This window comes from Zalophus californianus, chromosome 8 (assembly GCF_009762305.2).
Source record: "Zalophus californianus isolate mZalCal1 chromosome 8, mZalCal1.pri.v2, whole genome shotgun sequence".
NCBI lineage: Eukaryota > Metazoa > Chordata > Mammalia > Carnivora > Otariidae > Zalophus > Zalophus californianus.
This window is the reverse complement of record NC_045602.1, coordinates 93,793,972-93,818,619: the sequence shown is the minus strand read 5'-3', so window position 1 is coordinate 93,818,619 and position 24,648 is coordinate 93,793,972. Positions and strand designations below refer to the sequence as shown.

The window sequence follows — 24,648 nt, the reverse complement described above, 5'->3', positions numbered from 1 at the left end:
AAAGTTTTGAAGGACTCAAAAGTTATATACAGATTTTGACTGTGCAGGGGGTTGGCTGTACACATATGCTTTGTGCCAGCAATCCAACTTTCGGTAATGTATCCTCAAGAAATAGAAGCTCCAGGGGCACCTGGGTGACTCAGCCAGTTAAGCATCTGACTAGTGATTTCAGCTCAGGTCATGATCTCATGGGTCGTGGGATTCAGCCCTGAGTCGGCCTCCGTGCTCAGCCAAGATTCTGCTTGACATTCTCTCTCCCTCTTCCCCCCTCCCTGCTTGCACTTGCTCTCACTCTCTCTCTCAAATAAATTAATTAATTAAAAAAAAAGAAATAGGAGCTCTAGTTAGTTTAATAATGTTAATACAGTAAAAAAAAAAAAAGTTTGAGGAAGCGATGAGCATTTTAGGAAGCAAGACCCTGCCTGTGGATGGGATTGCTCTTTTCATTGTAGTGTGTGAGTTGCCTCTGTCCTCACTCACATCTCTCAAAATTAGAAACTGGAGCTGGCATTCTCCCTTTCTGATGTAGTTCTGCACATTTCTTTTTGAACAGGAAACTCTAAGAGACACAGTTATATCCTGAGCCACCCTGTGTGGGAACCATGCATATACAGGGCATATTAAGAAAGGGCTGTTGTGATATTCTCAGATATTTGTTAAGCTTCTCTTCTTGAAAACCATGACTTTGTACTGTTTTACTCAAGGCAACTGCATAGGCCTGGGGGTAATGGGGGAAAGGATGGTGCTGGGGTGTGTGTGTTTGTTTTTTGAAAATCACCAGTTCGTACAATTTAGGAATGCTAAATTTCAGTTGAGGTTTCTGCTTTTCTCTTACTCTTCCCATTTACCGTGTACATAGACTTGATTTTATTTATTACGTAGACGTTCCATTTAGAGTCTATTTTAGTAGGTCTGATTTTGTACTGGTTGAATTTAGTAGGAAATTAGTCCTAGACTTACACTTTATTATTAGAGATTTTTTGTATTTGTTTGTTTTTCACAATAGCTGTGGTTCAGTAAACACAGTTTGAGTCTCACTGATTTCGTTTTGAGTATCATAGCACCAAGAGATGGGCATTGGAGTCTTTGTGTGTGGGTCTGAATCCTGTGACCAAGAGCAAATTCTTCAACCTTGCTAACTAAGTCCCATAAGAGCAGGGAAATAGTAATGGTTGTTTTGAAGATGAAAAAAGGTAATGAATATAAATCTTCTTGACACCTGGTAAGTGCTTGACAAATGTTCACTGATCCTGCCACCACTCTCACCACTGTCCCCATCATCTCCATCTTTGGCCTCCACCAGGGTAGCCATTCTTTTGTGCTGACTTCTTGCCACTCATCTAGGATGGTGGAGACACCAGTTCTGGGGATGGAGAGGCTACCTATGAATTAAAGAAATGGGACATAAAGCCACTGGGTGATAACAACTTGTAATCGACCGATGTTGTAGTGATTTACCCAACAGAATTACTTACAGAACATAACCTTTGAAGCCTAAATTTAATGGATCCATTTTAAAATTAAGACAGTTCCAATGACTATTGGATTTAATGGCCAGAGATATCTCTTTGTGGTCTCAGTTATAAAAATTTAATTGTGCCTATAATTTACCACAGTGGCAAAATGAAGAAGTGTTAAGTGTTGGCATGATGTCGTGGTCAGCTCAGGTGACCATAACAAAATACCCCAGACTGGGGGCTTAAATAATAGAAATTTATTTTCTCACAATTCTGGAAGCTGAAAGTCTAGGGTCAGGGTGCCAGAAGAGTTGGTTTCTGGTAGGGCCTCTCTCTCTCTGGGTTGCAGATGACTGCCCCTTTTCTGTGTCCTCACATGGCCTCTTCTTTGTGCATTTGTGTGGAGAGAGGATCTCTGGTATCTCCTCCTCTTATGAGAGGGCCCCGCCCTTATGAACTCCTTTAACCTTAATCACCTTACCTTAAAGGTCCTATCTTCGAATAGTAACACTGGGAATTAGGGCTTCAACATAAGAATTTGGGGAGGAGGGGGACACAATACAGTTTATAACACATCGTAAAGTAAAGTAATTCCTTCAGGATTGTTATATGTACATTTTTTTAAAAAGATTTTATTTATTTATTTGAGAGAGTGAGTGAGAGAGAGCACATGAACAGGGGCAGAGGTTGAGAGAGAAGCAGATTCCCCTGCTGAGCAGGGAGCCTGACGGGGGACTCGATCCTTAACCAACTGAGCCACCCAGGCAGATGCTTAACCAACTGAGCCACCCAGGCGCCCCTATATGTAAATTTTTATTAAGGGATCAGTGTGACTGGGACGCCTGGGTGACTCCTAAAATTTTTAAAGAAACTACAGATAGGTAACTGTGTCAGGGTAAAAGGAAGAACTGAACTGAAATCCTGGATTAGAGATTTACCTCAAGCACTGAGCTACAGAAAGTAATAGGAAGGCGGAGAAACATTGATCATTATGTCAGATCCTTAAATACTGATACACACCCCTTCTTTTGGCAATAACGTCTATCTCTCAAAAACTTTTCAATTCCTAATATTATTCCAGTGTCAACAATAATGTGAAACACGGCATTCTCTCTTCAGCTTTCCTGGTTAGAAACTGCTTGTGAGACACATAACAATGTCAGAATTTTAAGATTAAAGACCACCCTATTTCCTGTTGCTATGCAAACAAAATGACAGACTATTTTAAAAAAGAAAAGAGGCACCTGTCTCACTGCCTGATCTCAGCAAACGGGAAAGCTGCCAACCTGCGGAAGCCCAGCTTGTATTTTACTGGAGCCACTATTTTACTTTGCAAACATTGAGCTGGTTCAAATGTAACGTTGCCTAATAGCAAGCAGCAGTTCATTTTTGCAGGTTTCTTGTAATTTTTTTTGTTATAAAAGTTTACGTAATTGCTGGTAGAAATGTAAAATGGTGCAGTAGATAAGTGGTTGCCTGGGGCTGGGGGCTGGTCAGGGAGGACGGGGAGTGATTGCTAAAGGGTACAGGGTTTCTTTTGGGGGTGATGAAATGTTCTAAAATTGGTTGTGGTGATGGCTCCACACTTGTGACTATACGGAAACCCCGTATAGGGGTTTGAATTAAAGTATGAATTACATACTTTAAAAGGATGAATTTTATGGTATGTGAATTATAGCTCAATAAAATTATTTTTAACATTTCAAGTCAAGTTAAATTTGTTAAATTGGAACAGGGTTTCTTTTGGGGGTGATGAAATATTCTAAAATTGATTGTGGTGATGGCTCCACACTTGTGACTATACGGAAATTCTGTATAGGAGTTTGAATTAAAGTATGAATTACATACTTTAAAAGGATGAATTTTATGGTATGTGAATTATAGCTGAATAAAATTATTTTTAACATTTCAAGTCAAGTTAAAATTTGTTAAATTGGAAAAAGGAACAGTTGAGCAGAACAATACTCATTTTCCTGGCATAATCCTATACAAACACATTTTGTTTAATTTCTTTTTCCTATGTTAGACTTATCTTTACGTAGGTATAAGCATACTGAATATATAATTTTGGATTTTTTTCACTTGCCATATCTAAGCATTTCCCTTGTTACACCATAGTCTTCATTTGCCTCATTTTTGTGACTTCATAATCTTGCCCTATTTTATGCAGTTTGCTTCTAACTTTTCATGATTGTAAATAATGCTGCAAATGAACTTGTCACATAGCTTTTTTTTTTTTTCCTTTTAGGCTTACTTCCTTAAGGTGTTTCCCTGTAAAATTACAGAATCAAAGGCAATAAGGATGTTTAGGGACTTTTGATGCTGTATTCTTTCCTGTTTGCTATCAGAGGATTTTGCCTGTTTATTTTGCTACCAACAATATAGGAGGTTCTATTTCACCTAACCTTCATCAATACTGGGGATTTTTTTATTGTTATTGTTATTTTATTTATTTTTTATTGAACTATATATAAAGTATATAACAGGTTAATTTGACACATTTATATATTGTAATATGATTGCCATTGTAGTGATAATTAGCACCTCTATCTCATTACATAATTACCATTTCCTTTCAGTGGTTAGGATAATTGAGTTCTAGTCTCTTAGCAAGTTTGATGATTATAATATAATATTGTCTATATTCACTATATTGTACATTAGGTCTCTAGGACTTATTTACTACTCATTGCAAGTTTGTACCCTTAAATGATATCCCCAACACCCCACTTCCCAGGGGTTATTTTTTAAGTAAACTTTTTATTCTAGAATAATTTTGGATTTGCAGAAAAGTTGCAGAGACAGTACAGTTTCCTTGGATTCCCTCACCCAGTTCACACAGTTCTTAACAACCTACATAACAGTGCCACATTTTTCAAATCTAAAAATCCAACTTAGGTATATCACTATTAACTAAACTCTGGATTTTATTCATATTTTACCAGTTTTTCCATCAATGTCCTTTTTCTGTTCTAGGACCCAGTCCAGAATTGGGTATAATAATTTTAATTTCTAAGATTTAATATAATGGGTCAATCCAGAATTGGGTATACTAATTTTAATTTCTAAGATTTAATATAATGGGTTTAAAATGACATTATGTTGTTGTCAGTTTTGTTTTTTTTTTTTAATTTTGTTTTTTTTTTTTAAGAGGTCAAGGTTTTTGTTTTTGTTTTTGTTTTAGATTTATTTATTTGAGAGAGAGAGCATGAGCAGGGGGAGCGGGAGAGAGAATCTCAAGCAGACTCTGCACTGACCTGAGCCAAAACCAAAAGTCAGACACTTAACTGACTGGGCCACCCGGGTGCCCCAAGAGGTCAAGTTTTTAAGGGAATATTTCTAATTATTCTGCTTGATAGTGGGAGGATTGGGGTTAACTCCCATCCCAATAAACTTGCTTTATCAGAGTATTATTCCTGTTACTGAAAAACTAGAAACATACTTCTGTGGTCTTCCTGACAAAAATGCATAACCTGAACATATACATGAGGAAACATCAGTCAAACACACATTGAGAGACAGTCTGCAAAGTAGCCAGTCTGTATTCTTAAAAAATTTCAAGGTCAAGAATGACAAAGAAAGACTAAAGAGCTGTTCCAGATTAAAGGAGACTCAAGAGACCTGACTCTAGATTGGATCCTGAACCTGGAAAAAAAGGTAGCTATATAAAGGACATTATTAGGCCAAGTGACAAAATTTGAATGTGAACTGTGAGATAGAAAATAGCATTTTATCAATGTTAAGTTTCCTGAGTTTAATCATTGAACTGTGTCTGCTCATGAAGGAGAATGTCCCTATGCTTAGGAAATACATACTGAAATGTTTCGGGGAGAGAGGGCATGTATCTCCAATTTATCCTCAAATGGTTCAGGAAAAAACTCTGTGTGTGTGTGTGTGTGTGTGTGTGTGTGTGTATAAACATTCACATATATGTAGAGGGAGAGGGAATGATAAAACAAATGGGCACAATGTAAACGACTGATAAATCTAGTTAAGAAATATAAGGGGAGTTTTTCTTATGATTCCTGCAACATTGAAATTATATCAAAAACTTAAACCTCCTCCCCCCAAAAACAGCAACTAGAAATATAGCAGCAAAAACTTCCTATTGGGTCTCAACAGATCCTCAAATGCAAGTTGTCTGTTTTGGTTCTACAGGTGAACAAATGCACCAACCCATAGATTTTGATTTTATGCATAATTAAGGGCCACCTTTTCATAACTCCTAATTTATTATAGGCCACTAAGATGTAATGTTCTCATTAATTAGTATATCAGTAATTAGTATATTTGTTGAGGACCCACAGTTCCATATTCTTAAAAGTCTGGAATGCTTGGGGCGCCTGGGTGGCTCAGTTGGTTAAGCGACTGCCTTCGGCTCAGGTCATGATCCTGGAGTCCCGGGATCAAGTCCCACATCGGGCTCCCTGCTCAGCAGGGAGTCTGCTTCTCCCTCTGACCCTCTCCCCTCTCATGCTCTCTCTCTGTCTCATTCTCTCTCTCAAATAAATAAATAAATAAATAATCTTTAAAAAAAAAAAAGTCTGGAATGCTTGACAAAATTGGCATTTTATAACCATTTGCTGTTGTAGAGATTTATAACTTCTCCTGCTTTTAGGAAGTAGCCTGTGTTAACAATGCTATCTTAAATTGTTGTTGTTATTGCTGTTTTTCACTTACTGTGGTTCTAGAAGCATTTAATATAAGTTAAATCATGATTACATGCTACTTTTGTTGACTGTGTGGGTTACTATTTAGATATTGTTGTTTCTCTCCATTTCTTGGCTCTTGGGGTTCTTTGTTAAGTGGGAATGGACTTGGGGTCTTTGGCCTCTTAGTAGGTTAGAGGACTTAGGGAATTACTGGTTGAAAGGAGTAGTCAGCGGCACTCCTTTGGCCCTCCCTAGGTGGCTTTCTCATCTCTAAGGCATGCCCACTCCTTTGCTTTACATTTTGGCCTTTAGCAGACCAAGGAAGAGGGAGGTGTGTACAGCCTGTGCTGGGTTAGTAATTGCTCTAGTGTTGGTTCATAACACTCCCTAAATGGGTCTTGAAAGTGAAAAATGAAAGGCCTCCCCAGCTCACAAGTCTGATCATTGATTTGCCTCAAGTTTTTGCTAAGCGACCTCAGCATATGACCAGCTGGAGTTCTCCACAGTAGCCCATCATTTGAAGCCATGTATTTAAAAGATAGCAGGAAGGGAAAAATGAAGGGGGGAAATCAGAGGGGGAGACGAACTATGAGAGACGATGAACTCTGAAAAACAAACTGAGGGTTCTAGAGGGGAGGGGCCTGGGGGGATGGGTTAGCCTGGTGATGGGTATTAAAGAGGGCACGTACTGAATGGAGCACTGGGTGTTATATGCAAACAATGAATCATGGAACACTACATCAAAAACTAATGATGTAATGGATGGTGATTAAAAAAACAAACTTTTTTTTTGAGCACAGGAAAAATGAAAGTAGTTGTTAGATTAGGACAATGGTAATAGGTGATTTTCACCTGTTTTAAAAATTGTCTTTGTTCTTATATCAGCTTCTCAATTACAAAAGGAATAGAAGTCACAAATATTTATATCAATGAATCAGGATGTTGATTACTATAATTTTGCTGGTTAAACCATATGGTACAATGGAAAATTCTTAATGTCATGATGGCCTCTTTGGATGGTGAAATGGCAATATCCTATAAGTCAGTCTTGAACTAGCAATTTCAATTCTAGAAAGCTGTCTTGTTAATGTACTGGCATGTGTGCCTAGAGGCATACATGCTCAGTGATAATCATTGTAGCATGGTTTGGAATGGTAGATGGTGGGAAACAAACCCAAGGTCCATCAAAACAAGACTGGTTAAATAAATTATGGTACATTTATAGAATGGGATAATATTCAGCTGCTGAAATTACGATGTAGTCTGGTTTCCGGTCCAACATATATGAAGTTTGGAAGTCACCACACCACCCTAACAAGTAAAAAGCTGAACAAATAAAAAAATTAGCAACTCTTCTTAGATCTCTCAGAGAAGTGAGGTTACAGAGCAATCCGCCGCCGCTAAATTTGGAGAGACCAACAGGGAATACAGAAAATCACAGCTTATTAGAGCAGAGCTGAAACCACTACAAGAACCAGTGCCAGGATAGAGAAACGAACTGTAATTGACAAATAGCCAGAGGCTCAGCACAGACAGGTCAGAGAGATGAAGACTCCAGGGAAACCTAGTCATAGTCTTCCTTCCCCCACTTTTGTGTTTTAATTCCAGGGAGCTTTAACAGGTCCGCACAGTATCAGAGGAAAAAAATCCTCCTATAATTCAGGCATGGGCAGGGGAAAAGTACCATTTTTAAATACATGAGAGTATTCTGTTCTTAGCAAGATCTGCCCTCAGGAGAAACTGGCCAGAGCCTAACTGACCTGAGGGAAGAGAAATACCAGCCTCGGAAGGCTCTATGTAGCCTTCTGTGTGGAGGAAGGGAAATAATCAATTCCAGCCCCTTCTAGTCTTGAACTTTTAAAACTACTCTTTAAAAATGTCTTTAAGAAAGTCAGTAGACTGTAGATATGTGGATATTTCTGGACTCTGAATTCTGTTCCATTGATCTTTATGTATATCTTTATGCCAGTAGGGTCTACAATTACCCTAGTTTTGTAGTAAGTTTTGAAAGTGGGAAATATCAGGTCTCCAAGTCTGCTCTTTTTTTGGAAAATTGTTTTGGTTATTCTGGGTTCCTTGTATTTCCATATGAATTTTAGTGTCAGCTGGCCAATTTCTGTAAGAATGCCAGTTGGGATTTTGATAGAGATTGCATTGAATATGTAGATCAATTTGGGGGTAAGATTTGGTCATCTTAACAACATTAAGTCTTATGTTTCTTGAACACAGAATGTCTTTCCATTTATTTAGGCCTTCTTTAATTTCTTTCATCAATGTTTTATAGTTTTCAGTTTATGCTATTGTATATAGAATTGTTTTCTGATTTCAGTTTCAAATTGTTTATTGCTAATATATACAAATACATTATTTCTATTTGTATATTGATCTTGTATCCTGCAACCTTGCTGAACTTGCGTATTACCTCTAATTGTTTCTTGTGATTCCTTAGGTTTTTCTTTATATGAGGTCATGTCATCTGCCAATAGAGATAGTTTTACTTCTTCCTTTGAAATACAGATGCCTTCCATTTCTTCTTCTTGCCATACTATCCAGCCTAGAATCTGCATGTCTTGTTAAATAGAAATGGTGAAAGCAGACATTCTTGTGTTAATCCTGATCTTAGGGAGAAAGCTTTCAGTCTTTCACCATTGACTATGATGTTAGCTCTCTGTTTTCCATAGATGCACTTTATCAGGTTGAGGGAGTTCCCTTTTATTCCTAGTTTTATGGTGCTTTTTATCATGAATATGTGTTGGATTTTGTCAAATGCTTTTTCTATGTCTATGGAGATAATCTTTGGGGTTTTTTTTTCCCCTTATTAACATAGTGTCTTACATTACTTGATTTTCATATGTTGAACCAAATTTGTATTCCTGGCATACATCCTACATAGTCATGGTGTATAATTCCTTTTCTGTGTTGCTGAATTCAGTTCACTATTATTTAGATGAGAATTTTAACATCTGTATTCATAAGAAATATTGGTTTGTAGTTTTCCTTTTTTGAGACATCGTTGTCTGGTTTTGTTGTTAGGGACTGGCCTCATAGAATGAGTTGAGGAATATTTCTTCCTTGCCTGTTTTTGGAAGAGTTTGTGAAGGACTGGTGTTAACTCTTTAAACCTCTGGTAGAATTAACCAGTGAAGCCTTCTGGTCCTGGACTTTTCTTTGTGGTAAATTTTTTGACCGCTAATTCAATTTCTTGCTACAAGTCTATTCAGATTTTCTCTTTCTTCTTGAGTCAGTTTTAGTAGTGTGTGTCTTTCTAAGAAATTGTCCGGTTCATCTAGGTTGTCTAATTTGTTGGCATACAGTTATTCATAGTATTCCCTTATAATATTTTTATATTTATCTTTATTTCTATTTTTATATCTATAAGATTGGTAACAAAGTAGTCACTTTGATTTCTGATTTTGATAACTTAAATTTTTTTTTTTCCTTAGTCTAGCTAGAGGTATGTCAATCTGTTGATATTTTCAAAGAATCAACTTTTGGTTTTGTTGATTGTCACTATTGCTTTTTTCTTCTCTAATTTCTATTTTTAACTTTTTGAGGAACTAACATACTATTTTCCACAGTGGCTACACCAATTTACATTCCCACCAACAGTGCACAAGGGTTCCTTTTTCTCCACATCCTCGCCAACACTTGTTATTTCTTGTCTTTTTGATTCTAGCCATTCTGACAGGTATGAGGTGATAGCTCACTGTGGTTTTGATTTGCATTTTCCCTGATTATTAGTGATGTTGCGTATCTTTTCATGTGTCTGTTGGCCATCTATATGTCTTCTTTGGAAAAATGTCTGTTTAGGTCCTCTGCCCATTTAAAAAAAATTTTTTTTAAAGATATTATTTATTTGACAGGGAGACACAGCGAGAGAGGGAACACAAGCAGGAGGAGTGGGAGAGGGAGAAGCAGACTCCCCACTGAGCAGGGAGCCCAATACAGGACTTGATCCCAGGACCCTGGGATCATGACCCGAGCCAAGGGCAGACACTCAACGACTGAGCCACCCAGGTGCCCCTCATCTGCCCATTTTTAATCAGATTATTTCATTTCTTGGTGTTGAATTGTAGAAGTTCTTTATATATTTTGGATATTAACCCCTTATCAGATATATCATTTGTAAATCATCTTCACCCATTCAGTAGGTTGCCTTTGTGTTTTATTGATGATTTCCTTCACTGTGCAAAAGCTTATTTTGGTATAGTCCCAACAGTTTACTTTTGCTTTTGTTTACCTTGCCTGAGGAGGCAGACATATCTAGAAAACTGTTGCTAAGGCTCATGGCAAAGAGATTACTGCCTGTGTTTTCTGGAAGTTTTATGGTTTCAGGGAGGGACAGTATATTTGAAGAGAAGCAAGACCTGGATTCTGTTTCAGTTGTGTGTGTAACATTATCTTTCTTACAGTTTGAGCCTCAGATTTTCCCATACACAGAAGAGAGGTGTGAATACATCTCCCCATCTATTCTGTAGGGCTCTGTGAACTAAAGGCTATTAGGTATGTAGAGGTGCTTTGGTCCCTTTAGAAGAAAAGTACTTAACTTCCTCAAGGCTTCATTATTGTTACTTCCAGTTCTATTTCCCATTGTGTGTCCTTGATCAAGCCACTGAACCAAGTGCTTCTGTTGCTCCACCCAACACCCCCCCTTTTTTTCCAGCCCCCTCTCTTTTTAAGGAAGAGACAATGCTCATTCTCCCCCATAGACATGACAGTAAATTTATTCTTATTTCCTTTTATTTTATTTTACTTATTTAAATTCAGTCAGTTAACATATAGTGTATCAGTTTCAGATGTAGAGTTCAGTAATTCATCAGTTGCATATAACATGACAATAAATTTAAATTGCTTTACATGTGTTTAAAATTACTTGAAGATGTTCAGGAAAAACTGCTGTTATTTACAGTTTGACTGGCAATTAGGATTATTTTGCACAAATGGAATATATTTTAATGTAACCCCGAATGTGATTATTTGAAGTTTTTTTTTTAATATTACACATAATACTAGAAATAGAGTTTTGAAACCTCCTATAGTCCTTTGTATGTATCTCACCCTCCCTCCCTCTCTCTCTCTCTCCTTTTTTTGTCTAGTATCTCCCTAGCTCTATTAAATCCAAGCTTCTCTATGAAAAGTGGTTAGAACTCTCAGCTTTTTTTTTTAAATTGTGGTAAAATATACATAACATAAAATTTACTATTTTAGCCATGTTCAAGTGTACCATTCAGTGGCATTAAGTACTTTCACATAGTTGTGCAATGTGTGCATCTGTTTTTGAAAAATACAGATTCCATAGTTGCTGGATAATACTTGTTTTGTGAACCAATACTGTCATTAAAATTAACTAGTATGGACAGTACTGTTTTTCTGACTTATTTTGTGAAAGCTGTGAGTTTTATAAAATGAGGTCGGTGTTGATTTCAATAGTCACACTTCCTTTTCCTCATTTTATTTCTGAGAATGACCTAAACAACCTAATTGTTTATCCACAGGATGTTAACTCACATCTCTTTTGGTGTTGCAGGTTGCAAGGCAGGCAGGAATTAACTCGGGGACAGCCATGTCAAGAGGATTGTATCAACCAGCAACAATCTTTATGGGCTGCCAAATGTCAGCTGTCTCAAGCATTGGAGGTTTCAGTACAGAGCAGAAATCTCCCCAGCCCACAAAGAACTTTTCAATTCCTGACCCACATTCACACCGACAGACAGCCCAGAGCGGTAATGTGACAGACAGCTATGTAGTACAAACTAATAGTGCCACACAGCGCTTAAATAAGTCTGACAAAATAGATGGAAAGACATCTCTTCAGATTGGTGGGGAAACGCCAGTCACAGCCAGCCCATTGTCTGAGGAGGAACAAACTCATTGCTTGCAGATAGGAAGCAACACACATCACGGTGAGAGTAGTTTATCTGAAGGCGAAAAGTCTGCTGAACTCCATTCCCTGTTACGGAAAAGATTAAGTCCAGAGAACAGAACCACTGATATAAAGTGTGACAGTTCCAGCAGATCAGAGGGATCAGAAGGAGAAATACTGACACAGGAACATATTGAAGTCAAGGAAGAAAGAGCCAGACCTCCAGTCTCTCGGGTATCAGTCTCAGAATACTGTGCATCTGAAAATAAGTGTTCTCAAGAGAAGGATTCTGCTTGGGAAGGTTTCTCAGGTGGGGCGAGAGGCTGAGATTGTTTGCTGATTTTTGTTGGTGTTCAGTTTTGGGGGTGGTAGCAGTCTTACTTAAGAACAACATACACTTTAATTTTATTTCTATCAAAACAAACCAGGGACTTGGCTATTCTAATGAATTCTTGACTATAGACAGGAAATATTTTTGCAAGCTTATTTGCTGATTTTAAAACCGACTGTGATATTTTTAATGATTTTTCACGTACTGTAATTAGTTGTGGATTGTTTCTACATGTTTTTAGCTGAGTAATTCTGCCTGTGAGGCAGAACGTGTTTACCTCGTTTCTCCCTGAAGTTAGTGATCGGAAATCTGTTCATATCCCCTCTTACAGATCATCTTCCTCCCAGGGACCCGGAGTCACAGAAACCCTTCAGAAAAATGCAGGAAGAGCAGGCGGAGGAAAGTTTGAGCAGCAGTAGCAGTGACCTCACAGTCTCTGTCAGTGAAGATGATCTCATTTTCAAGAGTCCAGAACCACAGCCAAATCCGAGTGACAAGATGGAGGGAGAAGATGGAATAGAGGCCTTAAAATTAATCCACTCTGAGCAAGAAAGAGATGCCCTATCCACCGAAAAACATAATTGTATTTTGCAAACCCTAAGCTCTCCTGATTCAAAAAAGGAATCCTCCACTAACTCACCAATAAGAGAGTAAGCCATTCAATTTTTTTTCTTTTTTTACTGTTCTGTTTTTAATTATAGACATTTTTAGAGACCCTTCCACTGGGAATGTATTATTGAACCCTCAGCCATGAATTCGTAAGTTCCTTAAGTCTCATACACAGTCTTTTGGATAAGGTCTAATTTTCTTTCTTTTCTTTTTTTTTTTTTTAATGAAATAGCTTTAAAAGTCTGAATATCATTGAATCATGGTGGATTGGCAGTTTATAATTATATCCAAACAATCCCTAGTTAATTCAGAAGTCATGCCCCCCCCAAACCCTGCCTTCCAGCCTTTTAGAAAATAAATCATTTTGAAGTTCTGGTAACACAGAAAGTGACAAATAGTTAAACTTACTAGGAGTTCAGCTTTAGAGGCTAAGAACTTTGTATCTAATTAATTTGCTTAATCCCTCTATTCCTTGCCACGGTGTCTTACGGTTAAATATGAGTTTGTAAGTTCTGCTAAGAGTATTTCTTTAAATATTTTTATTTATTTGTCAGAGAGAGAGAGCACAAGCAGGGGGAGCAGTAGAGGGAGAGGGAGAAGCAGGGTCCTCACTGAGCAAGGAGCCCGATGTGGGACTCGATCCCAGGACCCCAGGATCATGACCTGAGCCGAAGGCACACGCTTAACGACTGAGCCACCCAGGTGTCCCTCTGCTAAGAGTATTTCTAAGTCAGCTTTCCTTTTCTGAATGTAACTATGAGGACACTGGAATCTTTAATGTTAAATAGGAACAACATTAGTGTTATACATTCTGAGCACTTACAATATCCACATCATAGGGGCACCCGGCTAGCTCAGTCGATTGAGAGTCTGACTTTTGGTTTCGGCTCAGGTCATGATCTTATGGGTCATGTGATAGAGCTGGCTTAGCATTGGGCTGTGTGCTCAGTGGGGAGTCTGCTTGAAAAATTCTTTCCCTCTGCCCCTCCCCCCACTCACGCACGCACTGTCTCTCTCTCTCTCTAAAATAAATAAATCTTTAAAAATATAATATCCAACTCATAAAAGCTCATTTATGGTTTTTTACTACTGACTTATATAGAGAGCATAGAAACTGTTAGAAAAGCAATTCTGCAATAAAAAATAGCATCACATCTCTTGTAGGGGTAGAAGGAACCTAAGATAGATCTCATCTTTTAAAAATGAGGAAACCAAGGCCAAGGACATAGGAGTGACATTTGAGCCATTGGGGCAGACCTTTTATACAGCCTGCCTCCCCAACCTCCACACTACCTCCAGAATTTTCTTTTATACCGCAATGGTGTCACTGTTTGTTTTCAACCATCTCAGCAACAGTGAAAAGCTAAGTGGGCATTCTTGTGTATCAGGGTATATATTCTCTTTTAGAGTACTTTGTCCTTTTCAATATATTGCTTTTTGCCATTCATAATCTACTTACGTGAAAAGTTTAATTATAGTCTGATTGACTCCAAGCTGGCATTCAAGAAATATTTATTAAGAGCACCCCCAAGTACAAAGTGCTTGCACTATGGATGGAAGAACTGACAAGTTTCCTGTCCTGGTTTATTGTGGAGGCAAGCCAAATGGATTTTTTTAGTCATAATACTTCTCTCCCATCAAAGAGGTACAGATATTACATACTATGTCATCAGAAACTTTATTACTAGAGATAAAATCATCTATTTTGGGTTTTGTATTCACAGGCTTCTTTTTAATAGCAATTTATTGGCCAAGTTAGTACTTTGGTAGGCTAACCAGGGGGCTAGTGTACTTACTCAGGATTCAGTCTTTTTCTGAGATGAAAAACATTGGGTATATGTGTGGAATTAAGAGCATTCTATCTCCTTTTCTCCTATATGAATGTCTTTTTCCTATGACCTTAAAACCAAGCTCCTTGGAATTTTGGGATATAGTTTTCCAAAATTTATTGGTAAATATGGGCATTTGGGGAATTTTTAAATATTTGCCTTAAAAGAATGCCCAGAATGAAAGGTCAGTCAGGATTGGCTGATGTCTGTGCTGTCAGATTTGAGCCTATTGATTTTTTTGTGGTGAAAGTACTCCCCACGAATAGGTTGGAAGTGGTTTTAAATGATGCTGGTTAACCTGCTGACATTCCCACTGCTTTTGAGGCCCTACTTTCTCTTATTTATTCTTTAGCATGAGCTACTCTTCTTTGCTCTGAGGCTTAATCATTAATCTGAGGCTATAATCATATTTACAGAGCTGACATTGTGACCTCAAAGGTTCATTATCTCAGTTTACTTTAGGGTCTTTTGGGGGCTTGGAGAAAAGTCATTTGAATGAATTTTAGTTAACAAGGATGAGGAGGTGGGACAAAGGCAGACACGTAGGAAGATACGAACAGAAAACTGGAACCTCTGATGATGACAGTTACTATGTTTTAGCACATCTTTGTGCCAGCTGAATTGCTGTGTTTGGACATAAAACTTGTCTTTAGCTTCCTGGCAATAAAGGTGAAAAGAGGAGTACAGTATGCTGAATAGCTTCCATCTGAGAGGAAAAATGAAGCCAAGGATTATTTTGTGTTGTTTTGTTTTTGTTTGTTTTGTTTAGAAAAAAATTGAATGGCTTTTTTGAAATATAATTCACATACCATACAATCCACCCATTTGAAGTATACAATTCAAGGGTTTGGGGTATATTATGTTACTGATTTGTAAAAATTGTGCTATAATATAAAAAAACATTTGAAAAGTACCATCTTAAGCATATAATTTAGTGACATTCACCATACTGTGCAGCCGTCACCACTGTCTATTTCCAAAAGTTGTTCCTCACCCCAAATATAAACTCCATAATCAATAAGCCGTAACTCTCCATTCTTTCCTCCTCCCAGTCTCTGATAACCTCTGATCTACTTTCTGTTTATGAATTTGTCTATTTAATGGTAGTTACACAATATTTAACCTTTTGTGTCTGGATTATTTCAGTTAGCATAAGATCTTTAAGGTTCATAACATGTTGTTGCAAATATCAGAACTTCATTCTATTTTATGGCTAAATAATATTCCAGTGTATGGATATACCACATTTTGTATATCCATTCATCTGTTGATGGATACTTGGGTTGCTTATACCTAAAAACCAAGTGTTTTTGAGAAGCTTCATGACCCAATCCCATGGATACTTCCAGACATTGAAAACCAGGCTGTGCTTCATGCACAATTCCTTCATCACAAGTTATAATTAACCCTTCTCACAAGAAAGCATACTAAAATGAAGCTAAGGAAAAAAAATCTTGTCAAAAAGGAGGACCTAGAATTTTGCTTTTCAAATAGTTTGCTGCAAATGTTGGTACAAAGCACCATGACTTAGAACACCAGACATTTATTACTTTTCATGTATTAGGTGGTTGGCCCAGTGTCAGTTGGGGCCACAGGGATAATTTGGCCATGTGCCCCTCTTCATCCAGGAGACTAGTTCACCCTGTCACCTCGTGGTGGTAGTGGAGTTCCCAAGAGAGCAAGACTGCAAGTCCCAGAGCCCAGATGCTTTTAGTGTCTTGCCTGAGTCGCATTCGCTAGTGTACTGTGGCTAAAGAAAGTCACAGGCCCCAGTCCAGCGTCAACAGATGGAAAAGTGAAGAGGTCCATCTCTTGATAGGATAAGTGTCAGAGTCACATTACAAAGCGGGGGCAGGGGGGATACACAGGGAAGGGAAGTTTATGGTCACTTTTTGCAAGCCACCACAGTACTTTAGGACAAATTCAAATGAAGATAAGCTCAGTGTGAGTCCAAAGGGCAAGAAAGGTTTTGCACAGGTGTTGATGCAGCATCTTGAAGGCTGTCGAGGCTTCGATTCAGAAGGAGGTGGAAAGAGGTGTTAGGTCTGGAGGAAGAGTGCGGGAGGGCACGTAGATACAGAGCACACAGAGGGCAAGGGAGGACAGAGCAAAGGGTGTGACTGAGGCTCACTGAACAGGACTCCTTGAAGTAAAGGTTTAAAATGGTGCCTGAGGTGTGGCCGGGAACAGGCCTAGAATATCAGGTTAATGAATTTAGAGTTCATTTTCTACCTTTTGCACAACGCTGAAGGGTCGACCGCTGAAGGGTCGACCATATGGTGAGTAACTTCACTTAGGAGAATTAATCTGACATGATTAGTTTCATCAGAAAACTAATCATCCACAAGGTAGGCAGAATTCTGAGGTGGCTCCCAAGAGTCCTGCCTCCTGGCATGCATTCTGTATAATCCCTTTGCCTTGAGTGTGGGTGGGACTGTGCATCTGATGGATTTCCCTCCCATGATTAGTCTATGTTATATGACAGACATGAAGGATTTTGCAAATATGATAAAGTCCCAAATCAGTTGCTTTTGAGCTAATCAAAAGGGAATTATCCAGAGTGGGCCTGACCTAAGCAGATCAGCCTTTAAAAGGGCTTGGGTCTTTATGAAGTCAGAGATTCAAAGCAGCTGATATACTCTCCTATTTGCCTTGAAAAAGCAAACTGCCGTTGCAGAGAAGGCCACATGGCAGGAAATAGTTCGTAGGAAATTCATTTGCCGACAACCAGTGAGCTTGGAGGAGACCCAGCGTTAGACAAGATTGCGGACCTGGCCAGCACTTTGATTTCTGCATGGTGAGACTGAGCATAAGACTCCACTTGCCTAGGGGCGCTGGGTGGTTCATTTGGTTGAGCATCTACCTTTTGGTTTCGGCTCAGGTTTCAATCTCAGGGTGGTGAGATCCAGCCCTGTGTTGGACTCTGCGCTCAGGGGGAATCTGCTTGGGATTCTCTCTCTCTCTCTCTCTCTCTCTCTCTGCCCGTCCCCCTGCTTACGCGCCCACACTCTCTCTCAAATAAATAAATCTCTTTCTTAAAAAAAAGACTCCACTACCCTAGACCCAGGCCTCTGACCAACAAGAACTGAGATAAGTTTGTGGTAGGTACAGAATTTGTGGTAATTTGTTATGCAGCAATGGAAAATTAATATGATCCAATTGAAGAATTGGAATCAAGGATTGTATCTTTGCAAGGATTGTATGGGTAGAAGTCACTACCCATATTGACCCAAGGCAGGCCGTATCATCAGATGTGTTCAGGGTCCAGTGTGGGAACACATGGTTCCGGGGTGGCAAAGTGAGTGGCCCAGCAACCATCTGGATTGGGCCCAGCCGCTGACCTGTGCTTTCTCTTGCCCTGTACCCTCACCATCTGAGCAAGTGCATTTTTAACTCATGGCCACATGCGGGTAAGCAGGGATGGAACATGGTAGACTGGTAGAGACCTAGAAAAGTGGGTGCACACATCTGCATTACTTAACAAGCAGTTTCTCATGCAAACAATATTTTGGTTTCTTCTCTAGTGAATGAAGCAATATACTGAGGATATCTTGGTTTTGCTTTGTTTAAGTGTATAATGTCATATATGTACCTTTACAGTATCATACAGAATACTTTCACTGCCTGAAAATCCCTTACGCTCTGTCTACTCATCCCTCTTTCCCCCCTCCTTACCCAAACCCCTGGTCACTGCTGATCTTTCTCTTTTCTTTATAGTTTTGCCTTTTCCAGAATGTCATATTCTTGGAATAGTTCAGTATGTAGCCTTCTCAAATTGACTTCTTTCACTAAGCAATATGCATTTTAAATTCCTTCTTGTCTTTTTATGGCTTGGTAACTCATTCTTTTTAGTGCTGAATAATATTTTTGTTGCCTGGATATACAACAGTTTATCCATTCATCTACTGAAAGACATCTTTTTGATTTACACATTTTGTCAATTACGAATAAATCTGCTGTAGACATTTATGTGCAGGTTTTTGTGTAGACCTGTTTTTAACTCATTTGGGTAAATACCAAGGAGTGTAATTGCTAGATTGTGTGGTAAGACTGTGTTTATCTTTGTAAGAAACTGCTAAACTGTCTTCCAAAGTGGCTGTACCATTTTGCATTCCCAGCAATGAATGAGAGTTCCTGTTCCATATCTTTGTCACCCTTTGGTATTGTCAATTTTTTTAAATTTTAACTATTCTAATAGGTACACAATGGTATATTGTTTTAATTTACAATTTCCTACTAGCATATGATGTTGAGCATCTTTTCATATACTTGCTTACTATTTGTTTATCTTCTTTGGCGAGGTTCTTTTGCCCAGTTTTTAATTGGATTGTTTGTTTTCTTATTGTTGAGCTTAAAGAATTCTTTGTATATTTTGGATACAAGTACTTTATCAAGGGGATCATGTGTTTTGTAAATATTTTCTCCCAATGTATGGCTTGTCTTTCCATAGTGTCTTTTCCAGTGCAGAAGTTTTTTGTCATTGTTTTTTGTTTTCTTTCTTTTTTATTTAGCCTCTCCCAGGGCAGTGGATCCCAGCAGTGAGTGCTGTCCCACCAGTTCTCGCAGCCCCTGCCACCATCTCAAGGCCCCAGGAATTTTTTATTTTAATAAAGACCAACTTACCAATTTTGTTCTTTCATTATACTTATGATACTGTATCTAGAAACTCATCACCAAATATAAGGTCACCTAGATTTTCTCCTATGTTATCTTCTAGAAATATTATAGTTTTGCAGTTTACATTTAGATCTGTGATCCATTTGGGGTTAATTTTTATAAAAGGCAAAAGGTCAGTTTCCAGATTCATTTTGTCTTTTTGCTTGTGGTTGTCTTATTTGTTCCAGTACCATCTGTTCAAAAGACTATCCTTTTTCCATTAAAGAGTTGAATAGTGTATTTGTGTGGGTCTGTTTCTGGGCTTTCTATTCTATCCCACTGATCTGTTTACCAGTACTATACTGTCTTCATTATAGTAGCTTTATAATAAATATTTAAGTCATCTAGTATTAGTCCTCTCACCTTGCTCTTCTTCAATACTCTGTTGGCTCCTCTGGGTCTTCTGCTTTCCATATAAACTTTAGAATCAGTTTGTCAATATCCAGAAAAATAACTTGCTGAGAGTTTGATTGGTGTTGTATTGAATCCAGAGTTGGGATTTGAAGGGGCACCTGGCTGGATCAGTCAGTAGAGCCCGTAGCTTTTGATCTCAGGGTCATGAGTTCAAGCCCCACATTGGGCGTGGAGCCTACTTTAAAACTAGATAGATAGATAGATAGATAGATAGATAGATAGATAGATAGATAGATAGATAGATAGATAGATAAAAGATGCAGAGTTGGGAATTCAAGTTGGGAAAAACTGGTATCTTAAATGTTGAGACTTCCTATGTCTGAACATGGAATATCTCTTCGTTTATTTAGATCTTTGATTTCTTTCATCAGTTTTGTAGTTTTCTTCCTGTAGGTCTTCTACATATATACTGTCAGATTTATTCTTAAGTACTTTTCTCTTTTTTTGGTGCTAATGTAAATATATTGTGTTTTTAATTTCAAAATCCAATTGTTCATTGCTGCTATATAAGAAAGCAGTTGACTTTTAAAAAAAATTTTACATTCAATTTAATTAACATATACTGTATCATTAGTTTCAGAGGTAGAAGTCAGTGATTCATCAGTTGCATACAACACCCAGTGCTCATTACTTTAAGTGTCCTTCTTAATGTCCAATACGCAGTTTCCCCATCTCCCCACCCACCTCCCCTCCCGCAACCCTCAGCTTGTTCCTATAGTTAAAAGTCTCTCCCTCTCTGTTTTAATATTATTTTATTTTTCATTCCCTTCCCCTATGAGTGAAAGATGAGTGAAGATGAGTGATGAGTGAAATCATATGGTATTTGTCTTTCTCTGACCGACTTACCTCAGTTAATATAATAACCTCTAGTTCCATCCACATGGTTGCAAATGGCAAGATTTTATTCTTTTTGATGGCCGAGTAAATATAGTTCAGTGTGTGTGTGTGTGTGTGTGTGTGTGTGTGTGTGTGTGTGTGTATACCATATCTTCTTTATCCATTCATCTGTCAGCGGACATCTGGGCTCTTCCCATAGTTTGCCGATTGTGGACATTGCTGCTATAAACATTGGGGTGCAGGTGCCCCTTTGAATCACTATGTATCCTTTGGATGACTACCTACTGGTGCAATTGCTGGGTAGTAGGGTAGTTCTATTTTTAACTTTTTGAGGAACCTCCATACTGTTTTCCAGAGTGGCTGCACCAGTTTGCATTCCCACCAACAGTGTAAGAGGGTTCTCCACATCCTTGCCAACATCTGTTGTTTCCTGAGTTATTAATTTTAGCTATTCTAGCCAGTGTGAGGTGGTATATCATTGTGGTTTGGATTTGTAGTTCCTTGATACTGAGTCATGTTGAGCATTTTTTCATGTGTCTGTTGGCCATTTGGATGTCTTCTTTGGAGAAATGTCTGTTCATGTCTTCTGCCCATTTCTTAACTGGATTTTTTGTTTTTTGGGTGTTGAGTTTGATAAGTTCTTTATAGATTTTGGATACCAGCCCTTTATCTGATAAGACATTTGCAAATATCTTCTCTCATTCCGTAGGCTGCCTTTTAGTTTTGTTTCCTTTACTGAGAAAGTAGTTGACTTTTGTATATTAATCTTATATCCTGCAACATTGCTATAATTATTATTAGCTCCAGGAGTTTTTGTTGTTGATTCTTTAGGATTTTCAACATAGATAAGCATGTTATCTGTGAATAACAGTTTTATTTCTTTCTTCCCAATCTATATGCCTTTTATTATTTTCCTTACTGCATTTGTTAGGATTTCTAGTACAATGTTGAGTAGGAGTAGTGAGAGGAGATATTCTTGCCTTGTTGCTGATCTTAGGGGGAAAGTATCTAGTTCTTTAACATTAAATATAATGTTAGCTATAGGTTTTTTATTCTTTATCTGTTGAAGAATATCTGTTCTTTATCAAGTTGAAGAAATTCCCCTTTATTCTTGGTTTGCTGAGAGTTTTTATCATGAATGGGTGTTGACTTTTGTTATATGCTTTTTCTGCACCTAATGTACAATCATATGATTTTTCTTCTTTAGCTTGGGATGTGATGGATTACATTCATTGATTTTCAAATAATTGAATCAGCCTTCTGTACCTGGGATAAAATCCAGTTGGTCATGGTGTGTAATTTTTTAACACATTCTTGGACTAGTTTGCCAATATGTTTTTTAAGATTTTATTTATTTATTTGACAGAGAGAGAGAGAGAGAGCGCAAGCAGGGGGAGTGGGAGGCAGAGAGAGAGGGAAAAGAAGGACTCTCCGCAGAGCAGGACTCCCCACAGAGCAGTGAGCCCGATGCAGGACTCATTCCCAGGACCCTGGGATCATGACCTGAGCCGAAAGCAGACGCTTAACCAACTGAGCCATCCAGGTACCCCAGTTTGCCAATATTTTTTTTGAGAATTTTTGCATCTGTGTTCATGAGAGATACTGATTTATAGTTTCCTTTCTTATAATGTCTTTATTTAGTTTTGGTGTAAGGGTAATGCTAGCCTTACATAATGAGTTAGGAAGTATTCTTTTGGCTTCTATCCTCTGAAGAAGATTGTAGAGAATTGGTATAATTCCTTCTTTAAATGTTTGGTAGAGTTTGCCAGTGAACCAATCTAGACCTGGTACTTTCTGTTTTGAAAAATTATCAATTACTAATTTATTTAACATCTATAGTTCTATTCAGATGTCTGTTTCTCTTTATGTAAGATTTTGGTAGATTGTGTCCTTCTGGGAATTGGTTCATTTCATCTGAGTTATCAAATTTGTGAGTATAGAATTATTTATACTGTTCCTTCATTATCTCTTTAGTGCACATGGGATCAATAATAATTGTCAGCCATACATTCAGACATTTGTGTATTTTTTTTCCCCTTGGTTAGCCTTGTATTATAGGTTGAATGTTTCTGTCTCCCAAAATCCATATGTTGAGGGGGGCCTGGGTGGCTCAGTAAGTGAAGCGTCTGCCTTCAGCTCTGGTCATGGTCCCAGGTTCCTGGGATCGAGCCCTGCACTGGGCTGCCTGCTCAACTGGGAGCCTGCTTCTCCCTCTTCTTCTGCCTGCTGCTCCCCCTGCTTGTGCTGTCTCTGTCAAATAAATAAATAAAATCTTTATTAAAAAATTCATATGTTGAAGCTTCAGTGCTGCAAGTTGACTATATTTGGAGATATGGCTTGTGAAGAGGTCATCTAGGTTAAATGAGGTCATAAAAATGAGGCTTTAATCCGGAAAGGCTGGAGCCCTTAGAAGAAGAGGAAGAGACACCTGGCTAGGTATTTATCCATTTTGTTGGCTTTTCTTTTTTCAAAGAAACAGTTTTTTGTTTTGTTGATTTCCTCTGTTGTTTTCCTATTTTCAATTTCATTGATTTCTTCTGTAAATTTTATTATTTCTTCTGCTTACTTTGGAAAATTTTCTCTTTTTTTTTTTCTAGTTTCCTAAGGTGGAAGCTTAGATTACTGATTTTAGACCTTTCTTCTTTTCTAATATATGTGTTCAGTGCTGTAAATTTCCCTGTAAGCCCTGCTTTTGGTGCATCCCACAAGTTTTGATAATTTGTGCTTTCATTTTCACTTGGTCAGAATATTACTTAATTTCTCTTGAAACATCTTCTTTGACCCAGGTGTTCTTCAGAAATGTATACTTTAATGTCCAAATATTTTGAGATATCCTGACTATGTTTCTGTTATTGATCTTTAGTTCAATTCCATTGTGGTCTGAGGGCATACTTTCTATGAATTCTGTTCTTTTAACTTCTTTGGGGTGTGTTTTATGGCCCAGAATATGGTTTGCCTTGGCAAATGTTCCATGTGAACTTGAGAAGAATGTGTCTTTTGCTGTTGTTAAGATGGCGTATCCTATAAATGTCAATTAGATCCAGTTGACTAATGGTGCTCTTCACTTCAGCTATATTCATGCTGCTTGTTTACCTACTGGATATGCCAGTTACTGACAGGTGTGTTGAAGTATTCAACTGTGATGATCGATTTACCTGTTTCTCCTTGCAGTTCTGTCAGTTTTGCCTACATATTTTAGTGCTATGTTATTAGGTGCATACACATTAAGGATTTTGTGATATTCCTAAGTGTAGTTTTTTGGATATTTATCCTGCTTCATGTTCTCTGAGCTTCCTGGGTCTGTAGTTTGGTGTCTGTCATTAACTTTGGAACATTCTTGGCCATTATTACTTCAAATATTTCTCCTGCTCCTTTCTTTCTTCTTCTTCTGATATTCCCATTATTTGTATGTTACACCCTTTTTAATTATCTCACAGTGCTTGGATATTCTGTTCCTTTTTTTTTTTTTCATTGTTCTTTCTCTTTGCATTTCTTTTTGGGAGGTTTGTACTAACATATCTTCTAGCTGATCGATTCTTTCCTCAGCTATGTACAGTCTACTTGTGAGTCCATCACTGGTATTCTGTTTTGAATTGGATGTTTATGTTTTTGATTTTGAAATTAGGTAGACCACTTTAAATTAATTATTCTTTCTAAGTCCCTGTATGAAAGAATCAAATTGTTCTTCCTTCTAATTATAGTACCCCAATTGAAAACTGTGTTCTATAATCCCATTTTGATTCAACCAAAATATTTTGAACGCCTCTTAGGCCCAAATCTCTGTATTATGCAGTATGGGGTTGTGGCAGTTTAAAATATGGCCACAAATTCTTCAATACTCCTCTTACCAAAAGATGGGGTCTCTGTCCACTTCCCTTGAATTTGTGTGGGCTTATGAACTACTTAACTAAATAGAGCGTGGTGGAATTGATGCACTCTGACTTTGAAAGTTAAGCTATAAAAGGCCATGTAGTTTCTGCCCTGTTTGCTAGACCACTTG

The 24,648-nt window shown here is 38.0% G+C and overlaps 1 protein-coding gene across 1 annotated transcript in view; it reads left to right on the top strand.

Annotated features, from left to right (window-relative positions):
• The window catches only part of KIZ (kizuna centrosomal protein), a 125,560-nt gene that overhangs the window by 27,664 nt on the left and 73,248 nt on the right, over positions 1–24,648 (top strand). The window contains exons 5-6 of the mRNA XM_027622818.2: positions 11,637–12,282; positions 12,635–12,953. Coding sequence (XP_027478619.1) covers positions 11,637–12,282; positions 12,635–12,953 — 965 coding nt within the window. The remainder of the gene's footprint in view (positions 1–11,636; positions 12,283–12,634; positions 12,954–24,648) is intronic.